The 21,516-nt window shown below is 44.0% G+C and overlaps 1 protein-coding gene across 1 annotated transcript in view; it reads right to left on the reverse strand.

Annotated features, from left to right (window-relative positions):
* Positions 1-21,516, reverse strand: part of LOC140103581 (vitellogenin-1-like) — a 106,679-nt gene that overhangs the window by 33,498 nt on the left and 51,665 nt on the right. The window contains exons 16-24 of the mRNA XM_072126716.1: positions 19,824-19,943; positions 18,994-19,177; positions 17,576-17,666; positions 16,680-16,865; positions 15,509-15,656; positions 6,234-6,450; positions 4,387-4,574; positions 2,408-3,844; positions 2,269-2,325 (exon numbers count right to left, since the gene is read on the reverse strand). Of these exons, the coding sequence (XP_071982817.1) occupies positions 2,269-2,325; positions 2,408-3,844; positions 4,387-4,574; positions 6,234-6,450; positions 15,509-15,656; positions 16,680-16,865; positions 17,576-17,666; positions 18,994-19,177; positions 19,824-19,943 (2,628 nt within the window). The remainder of the gene's footprint in view (positions 1-2,268; positions 2,326-2,407; positions 3,845-4,386; positions 4,575-6,233; positions 6,451-15,508; positions 15,657-16,679; positions 16,866-17,575; positions 17,667-18,993; positions 19,178-19,823; positions 19,944-21,516) is intronic.

Raw genomic sequence — 21,516 nt, forward strand, 5'->3', positions numbered from 1 at the left:
ACCCGCCATATCCCAAACTTATAAGAACGCTACTACACTTGATCTTATACAAAAGGTTCTTAGAAGTGCTGTTTGGGGAGTAGCCTAGAGACAGGGGCTTGGATTGGCGAAAGCTCGCCTGGCAGCGGAGCGCCAGCTCCATGCCAAGATCCAACTAACATAGTTTTAACTGCAGCACCTTTAATCTACTACTAGTTCACTGCCTCCATACATGGTCCCCTTATCAAACGAGCTGTGTCAGGCAGAATTTTGGGTTGTTTTCATGGCTTCCACATCAAACTTGTTAACTTTGTCGCCACCCTGCTGTGTAATCCACAAAATATACTGGCAAACTTTTATCATGTACCGATATTATTTGAGCGCTTCTTGCTCACCTCCTTTGGTTCCTCTCTGCCACCCATTGGTTTGAAGCCTGAGTCCATTTAGGGTATGTCGCCATGACACTCTCTAGCCTGCTGCCGCTGCCTCTGCATGCCGTCCCCTATAGTGTCAGGGTCAATTATTGGATGTTTTAGATGCTATCTAGCTTCATTCTGTCACTCTGTCATGGCCATGCTGTTGCCCATAATTTTGGCATAATGGTGCGATTAGGCAGCCTCAGAGGCATCCATGCATGCTGCCCCTGCTGTTTCCTGTCCATTTCCGTGGTGTTTCCATCCTTTTCTGAGGTTCCCAGGTGTTTGGCCAAGCTTCCCTGTGCAGAGCCTTGGTCCCCTTGAAAAATGCTCGAGTCTCCCATTGACTTCAATGGGGCTCGTTATTCGAGACGAGCACTCGAGCATCGGGAAAAGTTTGTCTCGAATAACGAGTACCCGAGCATTTTAGTGCTCGCTCATCTCTAACCTTGAACCCCAGCCTGATCCAGAATTGCAGACCTGCACCTGAGCCTGAATATAGTCTTAACCCTGAACCCCATACCAAAGCCTGTTTCCCGATTCTCTTGTGATTGTCCGTCTCTCTGTTCATTTGACTTCTGTTCTAAGCACATACTGAGAGTAGGGATTGTCGACCAGTAGTCCCTTTCCACTAGGGTTTGCAAGGCTATTAGGCAGGGGTTGGGGTGAGCCATTTTTCATTATGTTATCTGAAGTCTGATGTTTTGTTCTTATTTCCTAAATTATCTTCATAGTGGGGATAGTTCTGTTTTTATTCCAATACAAAATATAACAGACTGTCTTATGCACCAAAAAAGTGCTACACATTTATTATTTCAGAAAGCAGAATGGTTGTCAAAAGGGATGCCCAACAATGTGCAAGAGACTTACTTTCCTATTAATGTGATACTTCCAAAAATAGTTTCCCCAAGGTCACCATTAAAGGGGTATACCCACAAAGCCAAGTTTCTTACATGTACTCAAGATGACAAAATAACAAATTCTCTAATTAACTGTTATTAACAAAAATGCAACATTTTACAGATATAAGTCCAACCTGTCTCTATCAGTCCTGGTGTACACAATTTCAGTTGCCACTAGACATGACCCTGTCACTTCTCACTTAGGGTCGAGTGGCCGCCATCTTGGATTTCTGTGTAAGATCATGGAGCTGAGAGTTCTGTCTCTCTCTACCGAGCCTGTAGCCACGCCCCCTGCATGGAGCTCAGAGACACTCACTGATCACTTCCTGCCAGCACATTGTGAGCAGAGAGAGGCTGCAGATTACAAGCTACGAGGACATAAGTGATCCGGGGGAAGGGGGAGGCAGGCATATCTCTGTGAGATGTAGCAGAAGTCATAGTGTAAAAGTCTGTCACCCTCTTTTTACTCATCTCATGCATCTCTGATCTGTCTCATCTCTCTCTATGTGTCAGTGTATTAGTACAGAAGCCAGATGAAAGTGGACATACACCTGTACCTTGATAATGTAACCACATTGTCACCCCATAGAACTAGATGGATTATAATGTATCTTAGAGAGGCCCCGCCCAAACCCGTGTTTTGCACTGAGCCGCCTAGGGCAGTGATGGCGAACCTTTTACAGGCCGAGTGCCCAAACTACAACCAAAATCCACTTTGGCACTTTATACAGCAGTGGCCTAGGGAGCTAAAACAGCAATAATACTGAGCAAATTGTAAAGTAAGGGCTTAAAATTATCTTTATTGTGTTAACATCCCTAGGGGATTGAAATGTGAGAATTTTCTTTTGTGGGAAAACCCCTTTAACCTCGAAACCTCCAAACATGCAATGGACCAATCATTTACTAGCTGCATTTATTGGAAGTCCCTGTTTATTACATGATAACATGTAATTACTATTTATGGTACATACCTGAAGAGTAGATGTTGGCCAAAACTTAGCATTGTAAATTTTGGGGGCAAAAAGTTCCTGCAAAGGAGAAGGGATGACACTAAATTAGTGATATAATATAAGAAAAGTAATACTAATAAATAATGATGCATATAATTACCATGGGCTGGGATTCATCAGACATGCTGTGGTCCTCACCACAATCAGTACAGTTGTTAAGATTTGGAAGTTTTGTTTTCCTACTTTTTTTAATAGTTTTCCAGTGTACTTTTTGGGTGTTTTTCCATTTGTTGTCTACACTATGTATCGCTTTGCTTTTTGAATGCTTGTTGTGATGCTTCTTTTGACTTTGTTCACTGCTTTCACTACTACTGCTTTTTTCTGTAGGGCATCCTCGGTTTTCTTTGGACTTTTCTACATTCTCACTCTTCTGAAATTTGCATTTTTTATTTTCATCACTGCCATGTTCGTGAGAGTGTTGACTTTTTGAAGCATGGTGGCCTTTGTGAGAGTCTTGGTGTTTTGGTTTTCGCCAGCAAGTACAATGACGTTTTCCGTTTTGGTGATCACCTTCTTTATGATGACCACCTGCATCATGATGAGCACCAGTTTCAGGATGACGACCTGCATCGTGATGAGGACCTGCTCCATGATGGCTACCTGCTTCATGGTGACCACCTGTTTTATGATGACCATCTGCATCATGATGAGGACCTGGCTTATGGTGAGGACCTTCTCCATCATGGCTACCTGCTTCATGGTGACCACCTGTTTTGTGATGACCATCTGCATCATGATGATGACCTGGTTTATGGTGATGACCTTTATCATCATGGCTACCTGCTTCATGGTGACCACCTGTTTTGTGATGACCAGCTGCTTTATGGTCACAATTGCCTTCATGATGATCACCTGCTTCATGGGGGTGTTTGTCAGTGTGTGGATGGTCTTTGTGATCATGGTCCTTCTCATTATGGTCCTTTTTATCATTGGATTTGTGTTGACGACCCTTCTGCTCTTCTTGATGATGGTCTTTGTGTTGATGTTTATGGTCTTCTACCCCATGTCCGTGGTCTTTTGTTTTTGTTTTGTGGTCATGTTGGTGTCCTTTTCCTTCTTCACAGCTCTTGTGATCATGTCCATCTTGGTGACCTGCATGATGATGGCCTTGGTTCAGTGAATCCTCCTTTTCCGTACTGTGGTGGTGATTTTTGTGGGTACTCTTATGATCTTTTGCATTATGTGGTTTGTGTTCATGGCTGTGGTGATGTTGATCACGCTCACGTGGCGGTATTGTTGGGTTACTTTGCTCTTCTGGCCAACACTTGCAATGGACTTCCATTTCATCTTCTTTATTGTGATGTATCCTTCCTTTTTCATGATGAGTTTTTGGATCCTGGTGTACTTCTTTAGATTTAGCTTGCCCCTTGTAATGGTGCTGTGTCTGATGTTTCTTATGCTTTTTATGCTTTTTGAGTGGTTTATGATGCTTTTCTTGGTTGGGTTCAGAGGAGGAGGAGGATGAATTCATTGAAAACTCAGAGGTATTTCCAGAATTAGATGAACTTTCACTGGATGATGTGCTGTTCTCTTTACTCTGGTAGAAAAATAGAACCATACAATGTAATATAATATAATATAATACGGTAAAGTATCACAGTGTAGTATTCTGCTCCTTCAATCTATCATTACTCAGTGGTAATATAGTATTTATATCTATCTTGTATATACCCATCTACAGTATCTATCTATCTATCTATCTCATATCTATCTATCTCATATCTATCTATCTCATATCTATCTATCTATCTCATATATATATCTATCTCATATCTATCTATCTATCTATCTATCTATCTATCTATCTATCTATCGCATATTATCTATCTATCTATCTATCTATCTCATATCTATCTATCTATCTATCTATCTATCTATCTATCTATCTATCTCATATCTATCTACTTATCTATCTATCTATCTATCTATCTATCTATCTATCTATCTATCTATCTATCTCTCTCTCTATCTATCTACCCAGTACATACCTCTGTAGTATATATCTAGTATGTATCTACAGTATCTTTGTGTTTATATATTTATAACTTTACACAAACCTATAAGCGCCCCATTCCATACCTCCATTTCATCTCTGTTACCGAGGATTTTCTTTAGCTTTGAAAAAACCATTTGGTCTATTGGGTTTTCCATTCCGTGCGTTTCACCATCATTTCTCCGTACATTTACTGAACGCACCATTTTCGTAGCTGCCCCGGGCCCTGCTTGAAATTCTATTTGTATTTTCTCAACTGAGGCATCCGCGTGCGCTAAAAAAAAAAAAGAGCACTTACTAGTTTAATTATTGAAGAGCCTGCAATCCAATACACCTTTGTGTTACGGGTCTGTTTGGCATAAAAGCAAATCTCTTGAAAATAAGGTATTTTGGTTCTAAGTCGCTGCTCCGCGTTGTGCACTTTCTCACCTGCTTTCAACTTTCTCATAATTACTTTGCAACTCATTATCTTGCATTAAATTGCAATGTATTAAGCAAATGGATTTATGGCTCATTTTGTTAGGGAAGACTCTTAGCTCCGGTGCCGCTTTGGAAGCCTTGAAAAATAGAGGGGCACATTTCTGCACTGAAGGGGGCGTTCCGGTGCTCAGTCGGACCATGCACCAAAAAAAGGATTTCGGGTGCACGTTTTTCATGAATCTGGCACTCCCTGCACTGCTCTGACAGAGTGCACCAACTTTTTTTGGTGCGTGGTCCGACTGAGCACCATCCTATAGACCAGCGAAAACTTGATATGTTGGTAGAACCACCACAGATTGGGATTTAGCTCTTTTGACTTCTTCATCTATTTTGAATCCTTTACATTGATTATTTGGTTACTTCTAACAATGACTTCCCTCAGGAGCATTGAATTTTAAGCCATTAGCCCTCAAAAAGAAAAAGAGCCTTAATGGTACCTCCTGAGACTCAACTTTTTTTCTAGTTACACCCCCGCTTAAGCATGGGCGGAGCTCAGGGATTCTCTCTTTTGTGATCTTTGAACTTTCATGGATCGCACAATTGCTTAGGAAATGCAACAATTGGACTACAGTATTAGCAAATGGTTCCAATTGCCTTCAGCATAACAAAATTGGAAAAATGTACTAATAGTATCTAAGTGTTAATAGTAATAAATCTGGCTAAGTTTGACATCACGTTTATCTCTGCAGCACAGAACCAGGTCTCGGCAATTCCGACTATGAGACTGCAAAGACATCGAAGCCTCTGCAGGAATGGAGAAAAGCTGGGTGGTGCCACCTGCTCTATGACTGAGGCAGGGAAAGGAGGATGCGGGTAGTAAGTCTGCTAAGAGGAGTGCATAATTATAACACTACTGATGCTCATTTGCATAATTTTAAAAGATGTTTTTCAGCATAATGAGGGCGTATAGAACTAAAAGAAGAGCGGATTCTGACCGAGGGGGCACACACCAGCATGTAAGTGAGTTTGGTTTATATAACTGGATCCTGGTAGTAGATTTCCTTTAAGATTTTTTTTAGAAAAACGCACTAAAATTTAGTATAATTTTTGGTGCAACTTTTTCCTCTTTCCACAGAGTTACCTTCCTTTTTTTTTGGTACAAATGACCGTTTTTTTAAAAAATTCTTAGGGAATTGATGAATTGCGTCTTCTTTTAGTAGAGTGCCCCTTTAATTAAAAAAATGAAAAAAAAATAAATTAAAAAAAAAAAAAATATATATATATATATATATATACAAGAAGTAAACAGAAGAGTTTTTGATTCCTCCTTGTCCCTATAGACGCTGGTGTCAGTGCTGATGGCACCATAATGCGTGGAAACACCCTACATTAGTATGGGGGGGTTGGTTTCATGTGGTGGGTGATATATTGTATCAGCAGGATCACACAATAAAGAATTCTAAGAATAGAAAAGTCCTAATGAATCCCTTTAACATTCACTATTATACATTACCTGGCTTAAACACAAGCTTGAAAGAATGTTCTCCGATCATATGATAAAGTGGACAGTTCTGGGCAAAACCAGCTGCCAGGCTATGCTTCTCCAAGCAAGCCTGGAAGCCGAAATGACTCGTCCTAATGCACGTGGCGAAATCCTGAGAGGGCCCCTGGCTGAGCTGATCGGACCAATACGCATTCTCTTTGCTCAGAACTTCTGCCGAGAACTTTCCCTGAGAAACGAAGGAATAGATGTCATTATTTGAAGGTATCAACATGGCAATAAATACGTTTTGAATGAAACCTGCTACTTTTTAGACAAAATCTTTCTTAAAATAGGCGCAGGATCCCCCGCCGCTGCTTTGTGTTTCTGTGTTAGTGAGATCTACGATTTTTTTTTTTTTTCGCTAAGTGCTTTTCAGTCTCCGGCTCCTCGCAAGTCTATTATTATTCTACGGAGAAAACTGAAGGTTTTTGTTCATGGAGATTGATTGAAAATATGTTCTAAAAAAACTTCTAAGAAACAATCCTTTGTTCAAGCTACGCACGGCCCAAACCCGTATTAAATCACCACCTACTGATTCCTAACTGAGTTCTCAAAGCCTGTAATACATTTCCCCCCAACGTTCTCCCAAACCACATATCAGCTGTAATAAAAAGAACCTTACAGATTGCCTTGAAAAGAAATCCACGAGGCTAGCCACTCCACCGAGCGTCTTATGTCTAATGCCAGAGATCGGCAAACGTGGCCCATCGATTGGTGGGAGAGTTACAGATGTAGCGTTCAATGTTTACCACTTGTATTGGTCTTGTATTGGCCATTGTACTGTCTTTAACAATAGTCTATTATTTTTGTTAAATAAAGGAGGTTGACCGATGATGGAAAAGGTCCAGTAGGGTTAATGCTAAGTTGGAGATTGTTGTTTAAAGGGAATCCGTCATCATGATTTACCTACCTGAACTAACTGCTAAGTCGTGTAGGGTTATGCCCATGAATGCCACCTGTACCATTGTTTTTACTGCACAGCTGCTCCTTCCGTGCCAAAAATTCACTTGAGTAATATGCAAATTAGGTGGAAGTTCTTTGGCAGAGCACCTCAGGGCTCCGGATCTACATCTCACTGGACCCAGGAGTGACGTAGTTGAAGTGGGAAGGATGAGGTATTGCATTGGCCCGGTGGATGTATAACCAGGGGTGTTGTTATTGCTGTGGAAGCAGACCCCTGTGGTTCTATGCTTACTCCTCCAAAGCATTTCTGCCTAATTTGCATACTTCTAAAGTCAAATTTTGGCACAGAAGAAGTAGCTGGAAAATTAAAACAAAGGTATATGTGCCATGTGTAGCCATGGCCCTATATCAGACTCCTCTACTCGCTTATCTCATGCAAAAATAAATAATTGGGCATGTTCAGAATCTGGAGGCCTCCGTACATCTAATATTGTTATCTGCTCCCAAACAAATTAGAGTTCGGATGAGTTTGCTTCATGTCTATGGGTTCTCATCCGCCATTGGGTGGTAGAGTGACAACACATCTCCATCTTAAGCTCCATACAGACATCTGTATAAGATGACTATGAGCTAGGCAGCTAGCTAATGGCCACCACGGATGTGCACGATGGGATGAACACGGCACCGTGTCTCACCGCACTGTGTCTGTGCCATGCAACCACACGCAAAAGGTGGAGCAGGTCCTATTCCTGCCTGGATTTGTGGCGCTTCCACTCTTCTCCCCTCCTTTTTCCACCCAGCTGTGTCCTTCAGCACTGGTTATGGCCGTAAGTATTCGGACATATGCATGGACATGGGTGCACCCGCGATCTGGGGTGTGGGTCGCAGGAGCACCAGTGACGGGATTGTTCTAAAGATCAGTAGTGATGCACTTTTGTCGACCTATGGCTTGACTTTTTTGAGTCATTGTGAGCTTCTCTTCGTTCCTCACTAAGTTACGTCCACCATGTTGAGTGTGCTGGCAAATATATGTCTACAAATTTGACAAAATAAATGTGGTGCAATTGGAAGTTGGTGGGTAGTCCCGCTAAGATGTTACCTCCTGGCTCAATTTTTGTCCAATAGCCCAGATACATCACCATAGCTTTTGTAGGCATCTTATGAAGTTTATTGGTCCAGTGAGACATTGGGGGTCATTTACTAAGAGCCCGATTTGTGGTTTCCCGACGTGTTACCCGAATATTTCCGATTTGCGCCGATTTCCCGTGAATTGCCCCGGGATTTGGGCGCACGCGATCGGATTGTGGCGCATCGGCGCTGGCATGCACGCGACGGAAATCGGGGTCGTGGCCGAATGAAAACCCGACGGATTCGGAAAAACCGCTGCATTTAAATCAAAAAATGTGTTGCGGAGCTTGCACTTACCTTCACTAGGAATAGGCCGGTGAACTTGAGTGCGTTCCGATGCTCTTCAGCGCAGCAGCGCCACCTGGTGCACGTCGGAGGAACTGCCTTAATAAATCCCGTCCGGACCCGAATCCAGCGCAGAGAACGGGCCGCTGGATCACGAATGGACTGGGTAAGTAAATCTTCCCCATTATTCGAGCTTGGAAGGGTCAGGCCAGTGTGACTCTTCTCCACTCCCATGATTCCTTACGCTGGTTGTATGCAGCTTCTACAGTTCTTTTCCTGCCTAATGGTGGATCTTCCAGAATATGGAAGGACATCATTTTGATCTGGTCACCATTCTTCACATTCTTGAGGGCCTAAATCCTCATGAAAGGTCCCCTTTAAATATGGACAGCAGACACTTTTAAAAACGGTGACGACCCAGGTCCCTACGTACTCGTACTGGACTGTGATTGCTGAACCTCTTGCCAAAATCTCATTTAACATAAAATTACACAAGATTAAGTGTCATCTTCTAGGCCCGGCCAATGCAGTAGAGACGCCATAAATTTAGCCATAATTACATTATTACAGTCACAATAATGTCATTTGTTCGCTCTTTTATATAACGATTATTATACTTATTACTATTTTTGTTGGAGTTTTGCCCGTTAGACCATTATTAGTTCTCTGGAGAAATAGAACATGTTAATAACAGGTTGGATTTATTGGACCTTTGTCCTCCTATGATGGTCCCTGAGAAGTTTCTTTACATTTTATTAGTACAGGTGTACAATTAGAGTAATATTTTATGGAATGGAAGGTTATTGTATTAATCACTGCTGAAGAATATTAGTTTATCACAGGGAAACCACCCCCCCCCCCCGGCAATGAACTTGTTACGTTCCCTGCAGCACCCCCTCAGGCGAGATGAAGCATTACATTGTTTCATATGATCAATTATCTGTCCATGTAATGATTGGACTTGCCAGGTCCTCCAGAACATGAGATCTTTTTGTATCTGATTTCTACTGTGTTTCATCAACAAGGGTCCTGTATCACTAATGGCTCTGAAGTTTTTATCTAACAATGCAGAAAGTACTGAAAGGGAATCAATTAAACAACCAGCTCCTACATGTACGATAGGAAATGTAATTTCTCGAACTTCCTTTATTATGTGAACTCTCACTAGTTTACCTAGAAAGTCGTGTGAAAACGAGCACAGAAGAGTCAAATTTTACCTGAAATTAGTCATGTTTAGAGGCTACAGGGAAACGTCACTTCAGGCTTTGCTATCTTTGATTCTATGGTACCTGCAAACATGGTGCAATATTAGAGATAAGAATCTCATCTCTTAGACCCTATCAAGCTTGTGGTTCGGTTAGCTCCAAAACCGGAGACAGTTGAAAGAAAAGGCGAGATTTGTATTTGTATCTGCAGCTCACATTTCCAACTATGGGAAAGATTTACTTACCTGGTCCATTCGCGATGCAGCGGCGCGCACTCTGCGGTGGATTTGGGTCCGGCCGGGATTCACTAAGGCAGTTGCTCCGCCGTCCACCAGGTGGCGCTGCTGCACTGAAGTCCGCTGAAATGCACTCAAGTTCACCGTCCTTTTCCTAGTGAAGGTAAGTGCAAGCTCCGCGACACTTTTTGTTTTTTAAATGCGGCGGTTTTTCCGAATCCGTCGTGTTTTCGTTCAGCCATGCCCCCCGATTTCCGTCACGTGCATGCCAGCGCCGATGTGCCAAAATCCGATCACGTGCGCCAAAATCCCAGGGCAATACAGGGAAAATCGCTGCAAATCGGAATTATTTGGGTAACACGTCGGGAAAACGCGAATCGGGCCCTTAGTAAATGACCCCCTATGTATTTAATTGCCTGTATCTCCAGTTCTGCAGCTCACAGAAACACAAGCCTGATATTATCTGAAAGATGAGAATATTTAACTTTAATATGACCTTGAGTGTTTGTAGTTGCACTCTCCCTGCAGCCTCTAAACTTGACTCCTCTCAGGCAAAATATGACTTTTTTTTTTGCTCATTTCCAGATTATTTTGGAGGAGATTTTCTATAGGTAAAGTGGCAAGATTCTCTCATAACATTCTTGAAAGAACTAGGGGACTAGTGGTATATACGGGAAAAATCTGAATGTGGAGAAGCACCGTGTATAAAAAATGTCAGATGCAGGTCTTCAAAAGGAGTCCGACTTAAACCACAGTGAACTTCAATGGACAACGATGAAGCAGCACTCCGTAGTGAAAAAAGTGAAGTTTCTTTATTCTTCCATTAGTAAGCAACGTTTCGCCTTCTTCATGGAGACATTGGGGCACATTTACTTACCCGGTCCTGTTGTGATCCCGCGGCGCGTTGTCAGACGTGAATTAGGGTTCTGCCGGGATTCACTAAGGTCCGTGTACCCGATATCCACCAGGTGTCGCTACTGCGCCGAGGTCCACTAGAGGTCACTTCCTTCTTCCTGGTGCATGTGAGTGCTTGATCTTGCGGCACATTTTGTTTTTTAAATTCCGCGTTTTTTCCAAATCCGTTGGGTTGTCCGACGGCCACGCTCCCCCGGATTTCTGTTGCGTGCAAGCCGGCACCGATGCGCCAAAATCCGATCGTGTGCACCAAAATCCCGGGGCAATTTGGCGCAAAACGGAAATATTCGGGAAACCCGATGAAAGTGCGGCGTTCGGACCCTTAGTAAATGAGCCCCATTATAAAGCTTTATGTGTTAACAATCAACAGACTTATATAGCGATGAACAAAATCACCGGCACATGTGCATATCGTGTGTGACGTCATATACAAATATATACTACAGACATTTAAAACACTAAATCAAGTGTATCCAGATTAAAGTACACAATAAATAAAGTGTTACATATTATTTTATTATGAAAACATTGTGTTTTATACTATATAGGGACCTATACGGCCCCACGGCCTCAACAGGGATCTCCCCCTGAATGTCTTTTTATGACAGTATATCCTTGTGTATCTAATGAATCCTTTTGGCTTCTTCTCTCGTCTCCGTGATAGGTGACATGTATTATATCTTATGATACGTATCTTTTTGGATATTGCTATACAGATTGTACACCTATCTATTTAAGGATATATAATATATGGATTCTATCCTCACTGATCTTTTCTTTGAAGCATTTGTTGGACATACGAGTGGACATCATTTGGACTTTCCATAAATACGGTGACTGTTGGACCGACAACTGGATGTTTCTGGAGTTTGTGGACCCCTAAGAGGAGGCAGTGATGCCAGATGGGACCTGATTAATCTTTCCAGGCAACAGGCCATGGACTCTTTGGCCATATGGCAACAATATGACATCCGTGCCTGACATTACCTGCTTATCTGTGGACCACTTAGCACCTTCCCGTACCTCCTCAGATGTTTGGATGTTTAGCGCACTGGGTACTTTGTTATTGTACACAAAGTCTCCTTCGTCTGTTGATTCATACCGGGTTAAACAGCGGTAACTACCGAGACGGGTGTTTTGCTTCTCAAATCCCTATATTGTATAAATCACAATGGGGCAGATTTACTTACCCGGTCTTGTCGCGATCCAGCGGCTCGATCTTTGCGGAGGATTCGGGTCTTCTGGGAATTCACTAAGGTAGTGCGCCCGATGTCCACTAGGTGTCGCTGATGCACTGAATTCCGTTGGAGTGCACTGAAGTTCACCGTCCTATCGTGCGTGCAGGTAAGCGCGTGTCAAGTGACACTTTTTTAAAAAAAATGCAGCGTTTTATCCGAATCCGTCGGGTTTTCCGACGGCCCGCCCCCCGATTTCTTCGCGTGCATGCCGGCGCCGATGCGCCACAATCCGATCGTGTGTGCCAAAATCCCGGGGCAATTATGGGAAAATCGGCGCAAATCGGAAATATTCGGATAACCCGTTGGAAAAAACGCGATTCGGTCCCTTAGTTAATGACCCCCCAATGTTTTCATAATATAATAATATGTGACACTTTATTTATTGTGCACTTTAATCCAGATAGTGTTTTAAATGTTTGTAATATATTTGTATATGGCGTCACACGCTATGCAGATGTGCCGTTTTTTTCACCACTATTTAGATCTGTTGATTGTTAACACAATGGGGCACATTTACTTACCCGTCCCTGTGCTTTCCCTGAGGTGCGTTGTCTGACAAGAATGCAAATCTGCCGCGATTGCCCGATATCACTTCCCCGCTCAGGTCCGCCGGAGTTCACCTTCTTTTTCCCGGTGCATGTAAGTGCATTGTCTTGCAACACAATTTGAATTTTAAATCCCGCACTTAATCCGAATCAGTCGGATCGGCCGATGGCCACGCCCCCGATTTGTGTTGCATGAAAGCCAGAGCCGCTGCCCCAAAATCCAATCGTGTGTGCCAAAAACCCCTGCTAAATGCGGCGCATTTGGATATTCCACTATCGTTGGAATATCCAACGATAGTGCGGACCGCGGAACCTTAGTAAATGAGCCCCATAATGCTTGATAACTAGAGATGAGCGAGTATACTCGTCCGAGCTTGATGCTCGTTCGAGTATTAAGGTACTCGAAACGGCTCGTTGCTCGGACGAGTATTTCCCCTGCTCGAGATCGAGCATTTAATTAAAAAAACACAGTGAAGAACAATGAAGAATAGAATAAAAACAGTGAACACAGGATCATTTAAGTGAAAAAGACAGTGAAGAACACAGTGAAGAATAGATTACAGATGTTCGGCACATCTGCTTACCTGTCGGAAGATACGCGCGGAACGGCAGCAGGGAGACATCAAGCAGCAGGGAGACATCAAGCAGCACGGGGAGACATCGGGCAGCACGGGGGAGACATCGGGCAGCGGGGAGACATCAGGCAGCACGGGGGAGACATCGGACAGCACGGGGGAGACATCGGGCAGCACGGGGGAGACATCGGGCAGCACGGGGGAGACATCGGGCAGCACGGGGGAGACATCGGGCAGCACGGGGGAGACATCGGGCAGCACGGGGGAGACATCGGGCAGCACGGGGGAGACATCGGCAGCACGGGGGAGACATCGGGCAGCACGGGGGAGACATCGGTCACCGCGGGGAGACATCGGGCAGCACGGGGGAGACATCGGGCAGCACGGGGGAGACATCGGGCAGCACGGGGAGACATCGGGCAGCACGGGGGAGACATCGGGCAGCACGGGGAGACATCGGGCAGCACGGGGGAGACATCGGGCAGCACGGGGGAGACATCGGGCAGCACGGGGGAGACATCGGCAGCACGGGGGAGACATCGGGCAGCACGGGGGAGACATCGGGCAGCACGGGGGAGACATCGGGCAGCACGGGGGAGACATCGGGCAGCACGGGGGAGACATCGGGCAGCACGGGGGAGACATCGGGCAGCACGGGGGAGACATCGGGCAGCACGGGGGAGACATCGGGCAGCACGGGGGAGACATCGGCAGCACGGGGGAGACATCGGGCAGCACGGGGGAGACATCGGGCAGCACGGGGAGACATCGGGCAGCACGGGGGAGACATCGGGCAGCACGGGGGAGACATCGGGCAGCACGGGGGAGACATCGGGCAGCACGGGGGAGACATCGGGCAGCACGGGGAGACATCGGGCAGCACGGGGAGACATCGGGCAGCACGGGGGAGACATCGGGCAGCACGGGGGAGACATCGGGCAGCACGGGGGAGACATCGGGCAGCACGGGGAGACATCGGGCAGCACGGGGAGACATCGGGCAGCACGGGGGAGACATCGGGCAGCACGGGGGAGACATCGGGCAGCACGGGGAGACATCGGGCAGCACGGGGGAGACATCGGGCAGCACGGGGGAGACATCGGGCAGCACGGGGAGACATCGGGCAGCACGGGGGAGACATCGGGCAGCACGGGGAGACATCGGGCAGCACGGGGAGACATCGGGCAGCACGGGGAGACATCGGGCAGCACGGGGAGACTTCAGTGGAAGAAGAGGAGCGGATCCCGGGACAGCGTATCACCCCGACAAGTAAGCAGATGTGCCGAACATCTGTAATCTATTCTTCACTGTGTTTTTCACTGCGTTTTTCACTTAAATGATCCTGTGTTCACTGTGTTCACTGTTTTTATTCTATTCTTCACTGTTCTTCACATCTGTTAACTTGTCGGGAGATAATATACGCGCGGAACAGTGAATAATAGATTGCAGATGTTTGCATACATCTGCTAACTTATCAGAAGACATTCTTTTTCAATTAAATAACACATTTTATTCCTGAACCATGGTCCCTTTGAAAAATGCTCGAGTCTCCCATTGACTTCAATGGGGCTCGTTATTCGAGACGAGCACTCGAGCATCTGGAAAAGTTCGTCTCGAATAACGAGCACCCGCGCATTTTAGTGCTCGCTCATCTCTATTGATAACACATCATGGAGGAGGCAAAACGTTGCTAACTAATGGTGGAATAAAGAAACTTCACTTTTTTTCACTTTGGAGTGCAACGTTGTTCATTAAATTAAATATGAACGCCCAGATAGGAATACCTCTTTAATAATTGTTATTTCATTGCGGACACAAATATTTCCTACAACAGGAGGGTCGACGTGTCCTCTTTAAAACTGCGGTAACCAAGTTTACCGGTAAACCAAGTGCAAAATTGAATAAATTGAAACCCCCCGAGACGGTGGCACCATTGCAAATCATAAACAATTGCTCGCCGCTGTACTCCATCACTCGCAGGTTAGTTCATCCCTAGCGTTGGCTCCTTCTAAATCACCCAGATGTGTTGAAACACAATGCAAAAATGTTTGCTTTGCTCTCGGTGGCTCCGGCTGCCTTGATCCCAGTCTAAGCAATATACATATGATTAACTGCAGGCCGGCTCGGAAAAGCGGGAGTCTATATTTTTCTATGAGACAGAGTGAATCCCAACGGTGAAAAGTACATTTCTGGGATGATAGTGAATTCTCTTTACCTCGGTCCTTGGCGTGTCCCCCGCTGACAAGTCTCTTGGATTAAAGGTCTGTTTCAGTACATTTGGTTCTGTTCCAGCAGCTACAACCGGAGTCATTTTAGCAGCAGCTAAATCCTCTGCATTTCTTGTTATAGCAAATGCCTTTGACCTGAGTGTAAAATATTGCATGGCTGATCTTAAAGAAATATTTGTCAGACTTGGAGCAAATAGATAGAGTTTTCTCGCTCGAGCTGTTTATGGTGTTTTTGAACTTTTTGAAGGTGACTCTACTTTTTATGTGGATTGGAGGGAGCCACCCCGTGTATATATCTCTCGCCTTGCTGTGAATCTAGATATTGGGCTGTATGTGCATAAAAAAAAATAATAGAAAAGTTGGACAAAACAGAAAGTATTACAAGACTATAAGTTTGTGAACCCTCAAAAATGTACTTCTAAAATATGGTGTAAATCCCAGAGTAGTGGGTGTAGAGATGTTCCTACAAATCAGGGAGAACAGGCCATTGCTATGGGTACCTTGAGGTAAGGATGGTAATTGCTTCATATTCAACAGGGCCGGCGACAGCACTGGGCACACCCGGGCAAGTGCCGGGGGCCCAGAGCTGCTGGGGGGGCCCACATAAGGCTGAACGTAAGGAATACATTGGGACGAAAGGGCTTTATATAAAACAACCATGAGCTGTTTGATATGATAAACTAGGGAATATTTTAGGGATCAGTTTTAGTTTCTGAATTTGTAATGATGCCAAGTGAGTTCACTGCAAAGGGACCTACTGTGGCTTTGGCACCAAGGGGCCTACTGAAACTTTGAGCTGACCCTAATCTTCAAGTAATACCCACTAGAGGAGGCTTACTCCAAAGACATCTGCTCTAAGTGACTGCTTTAGAAGGCTGCTACAGCTTTTACTCAGAGCAGGGGGAGGTGCTAAAGTCCAAAGCAGAGTGCTAAGAGCATAGAAGTGTGAGGACTTGCTCAAAAAAGCTGCAAAAATCCCTCTCTGCATACAAAGAAGTCATCATATACCTACCTTTCTATGTACCCTAAATATAATACTACTATTTGTATCCATCTCCTCTGCAGAGCCATCTGCCTGTAATCTGAGCTTGCATTTATTTGACTTATGTTAGTGGCCTACATTTTGATTAAGATATTTTAATATCCCGGACGACTTACCTTACAGAAATGACTTCATTTTCCTGTCTTACTGGGATAAAATCTATTTTGAAATGGTTTTGTTCCACATTAACATCGGCCTCCAGATTTCCAGGAAGCATCATGTTGATTTGTGTTCGGAATTCCATTCCAGCCTGGACGAGATCGGTGCTCACCCCAAACGTGAAAACGATATCCTTCGCCATGCTGCAAGATGGGACACAAAAGTGTAAATTGTATTATTATTCTGATATTACTTCCTTTTTTCTATATTAGACGCTTCCGCCACCCCCGATACTCATATCACTGTATCAGATGAAGACTGGGATCCTCCTGGTCGGCCAAACAAGTAGTTACCCATGGGGGCACATGTATCATAGTTTGGTCTCTCTGAGGTGAATTTTAGAGACATTTGGCGGCTCTTTTTTGCACCTTATGTATGATCCTGTCTTTTTACTTGTGATACATGTTCAGTTTTTTCTATCCTGGCAGGCGCAAATTTTGGATTCTTTTTGAGCCTTTTTGTTGCACATGCATACTGTTAATTTAGGATTTGAGGTAGTTTCTTGCATTTTTAAGCAGTCTAGTAACACCCCCAGGGAGATGAAAACATGTGAGGCTGCGGTCACACATGTTAAAATAGGGTCCATGAAAAAAATCCTTCCTTTGCACCTGCGCTGGACCAGGTGCAGATTTGCGCCTGAAAAGTCGAGCAAAAAAAGTGATACATAAGTGAAAAGTCGCACGGAACATCTGGAAAACAAAGATATATAAGGCACTGCACAAGGGGCAGACCAAGGCGTATTTGAAAAAAGACGCAAAAACGACAAAAGTCACAAAAATGAGACAATTTGACTAGCAGAAATAATGACACATGTCCCTTATGGTTTCCATGTATTGCATAATAAGTACTGTACCTGACAGAAAACTTGGATTTCAGGTTTATGTTGGATTGAAGTAACTGGGCAAAGCTTGGGTCTTTTGGGTCAGGACTGATGTGAGACTGAGCTGTCAAATAAGAAGACAATATTACAAAGTGTAGACGAAGAAGACGAGCAACTTTCTGGTTACTTTGCATTAAAAATAAATCTAAAAAAATTAAGTTTGAGCGAAAGTTTTTATTCCTTTATTCCCTTTTAGATGTCCTGACATAATTACTGCAACCTGTTCCTAGTTTTAGATGTAGCATTATATTGCTATGTGCATACTGGAAATGTTCAGAAACTAGGGCCATACGACTCCTTCCCCCTTACTTCTCCTGCAGACTCTGTGTAGGCGGCGTCTTTACAACTGCAGAATTTGCCAACTATAAAACAGTTTTTTTCTGCCCCCCCCTTGAATAATAATGATTTCCTAACACTGAGAGCAGCTGATGGTTTAAACCAAACCAGGTGCATTGGGCTTTTTGGATCTACTTTATGTTATAAGCAGCAGCACAGCTAGCTATGTGGAGGGATTACACAGACTCTACGGCAGCACAATAGTTGTGAGTTTTTATTTAAAATGTAGCTCAATTTTTTATTCATTCACAATATCAAAAATGTTAAATGTGAAGACTTGGATTATCAGTAGATTAATAAAGATGTCAGGTTTATTTATGGTGGAGATTGTAAGGCTATGTTCCTGTTTGAGATCACTCTTCCATTGGGCACAATGAATGAGTTTTTTAACATGGCCTTTTGCTTTTAAAGTCACCAGAAAATAACCCCACACACCAGTACTACCTGCTGGTAAAGGGTTAAAATTCCTTCCCCACATCACCTAAAATTACTTTCCACTAAGACCTTAATTACAACCAGATTTTGATATGCAAATGAGTACAGATGAGTCATATTCTGAAGAGAAGAGTCATGTTTTTTCCTGGGCTGCCAGTGAACCACACCTCCTTCTTTTTGATTGATAGCTTAGTGTCTCTTCAAATCTTGACCTAAGCAGACAGGAAGTCCTCATCCTTTCCCCTTCCTGCCCTTACCAAAATGCCGTCCATCTAACTTACATTGTGTATTCAGCAGTGAGCACTGTGTGGGAACCTGCAGATATTGTCACCATTTCACGCACCCCATGATGGGTGGGGCCATGCGACGGTGGGCGAAGCCACGTACCAGTGAACAGAAGCAACATAGACAAGGGCAGAAAAGTTTTGGGGAACGATTTTACTGGTTGGAGGAGGCAGATTTAAGCTGGGACCACTGCACTTTTCGACAAAGGAACAGGTTCCCTTGATGACAGGTTCCCTTTATTAGGTTACTTGTATTGTTTAATTTCTATTGCACTGTTAAAGGGGATCCTTAGGAACAGCTGGTTATGGGAGTCATACATTTATCAGTAGTAGTACCTTGTAGTTGCGCCCGTGTGACTGATGAGTAATAAAAGCTGGTTTCCAGTGGGAGGCCAACACAGGTTGGTACAACATGACGGTTTTCACTTGATATTAAGGGTTTAGCCCAATTTATATCCACACCCTTTTGGAGGGCGTTCACCATAGTTCCTAATGTGGTGTGCTTGTCACTGGGAGAAAACTGCCAAAAAAACACAATACATTAATCACATGGATGATATATTCTGTCAGACATGACCTCTAGCATATGGCCAACCAAGGTGGAAAGAAAATTGTTGGAGGTCCACCCTATGTAGTGCACCATGGACGGCCAAGTTGGTTGCATCTTGATTCGAATGGCTGGGATGAAAGTCTAGAATGTTATCCATCAAGAAGATACTGGGAATGAGATTGGTTCCCCTGGATCTTAGAACTGAAGAGTGCCGAGGTCTCTGTACCTCCACCGAGCCCCCTGCCACCCATTGTACTATTCACATGGACTGAGTTGCAATAAGATCACATGACAAATGGACACAAAGTCACCGACCTGGGCAGCTGATTGGTGGAGGTGCCAGGAGACAAGCCCATGCCAATCTCAAATTGATCATCAATTTCAAGGACTGGAACTCTTTATTTCTCCTCAAAACACATGAAGGACTTGATCTCACATTGTATACTATAAAAGCTTTATATTGTTCTACAAAAATAGATAAATCTATAGGGGGTTCAACCACTACTACTTCTTGTAGCTTCTCTTACAGAGAGAAGAGGTGTCCAAAGATTAAACTTACACTGGATGAAGCTCTCAGCAAAGGTTCCAATGGGGACACTCAATTTATTTGGCTTACCTTGAGAATACTCTCTAGTGAGTTTTTGTTCCACCCGTAGTAGATCATTTCCTGTCCAAACATCCTAAAGTAAACTGAAGCGAGAGGCTCGTTGGAAGAAAGTGGTTTCCAGTCGTGCAGCTGCATCAAAACAATTGTTAAACTTTAGTAAGGTCACAATGTAAAATGTAAAAATGTAGGAAAAATAGCTAATAGGTAGTTCAATGTCTGATGGGGAGGGTCTTAAATGACCACCGTGCCATTCTTCTCACGGAGACAGAGAGATGACCAAGTCCATCATCATTTGTCACAAAGAGTTTAAAGTAAATCGACCATCTAAATCCATCTTGATAAACCAGGGACACGTAAATCCAGGCACCGGGACTGTGTTAATCTTCTTATATTTGTTATCCATGGCTTCCTTCCTTCAACTTTTAAAATTATGCAAATGAGCCTGAAGGGCTTCTTGGGTGTTACCAGCGCCCCTCCGTGCTGCAGCATCACAGGCTGTTTCAGTTTACAGGAGCACTTTGACCCCTCCCACTGCTAAAACTTCTTCTTCTACAGCAAGATTTCATCAGGAAGAAGGAGGGGTGAGAAAACAGTGGAGAGGGTGATACAGTGCAACAGCCCGTGAAGCTGAAGAATGGAGTGGCTCTGGTAACACACCCAGGATAACTTCAGGCTCATAAGCATAATTTTAAAAGTTGATTTAAGAAGAAAGGAGGCAATGGATAACACATATAAGAAGATTAAAACAGTAATGTTAAGTGTCCCTGGTTTATCATGAGGGATTTTGATGGTGGATTTCCTTTAATGAAGGATTTTCAGCATATTATTTTCTTATAACTAAAGGTCCCAGTAGATGGTAAAACTCATGTCAATTTAGCAGCAATTTCTTCATGGTCCCACCAAAAGCTTTTTTGCCTACAACTCCCAGAATGCCTCTGACACAGGGCACAGATTTGGAGGCGTGGTTACTGATCTATAGCTGCAGTCTGGGGGGGAGGCGGTAGTGGAATGAATGAGATGTGACATCCTGGTAGCGCAGGAGACAAATTATAAAATGTATCCTCTCTGATTACAATCGCGTGACTTAACAGATGAAGCAAAACATGGGAAATTGTGGGTGGATAGAGGTAAAAGCTGATAAAAAAGTTTCAGACAACTAAACATCAGGTTATACATGTTAGACAAAAAAAAAAAATTGGATTCTGCAATGTCCATGTGCGACCATGGCTCAAACTGGAGACGTAGGACCATCATTCTTACAATCATTTGGAGTCCCAAAGATGCGATCCCTTATACCTAGCACGTATTTAGAGCAAAAGATACCATTATCACAGGAGTTTTGTCACATCTGTGGCCCTAGGAACCTACTGATCGGCCAAAGTAGGTCCTACGACCCCTGACACTTCGAGGCAAGTGGAGGTACCAAAGACACGATGTACCAGAGCGATGAGGAACTCGCAGCCAAAACAGGGAAATACATAGGGGCACATCTACTTACCTGTCTGGAGGAGTGCACCGAAAGTGCATTGTCCGACGATCCTGGACTCTGCTGTAATTCACTAAGATTGTGTGCCCGATATCCTGCATGTGTCGCTTCCCTGCTCAGGTCCGCCGGAGTTCACCTTCTTCTTCCTGGTGCATGTAAGTGCTGATCTTGTGACACAATTTGAATGTTAAATCCCGCGTTCAGTCCGAATCCGTC

This window comes from Engystomops pustulosus, chromosome 10 (genome assembly GCF_040894005.1).
Source record: "Engystomops pustulosus chromosome 10, aEngPut4.maternal, whole genome shotgun sequence".
NCBI lineage: Eukaryota > Metazoa > Chordata > Amphibia > Anura > Leptodactylidae > Engystomops > Engystomops pustulosus.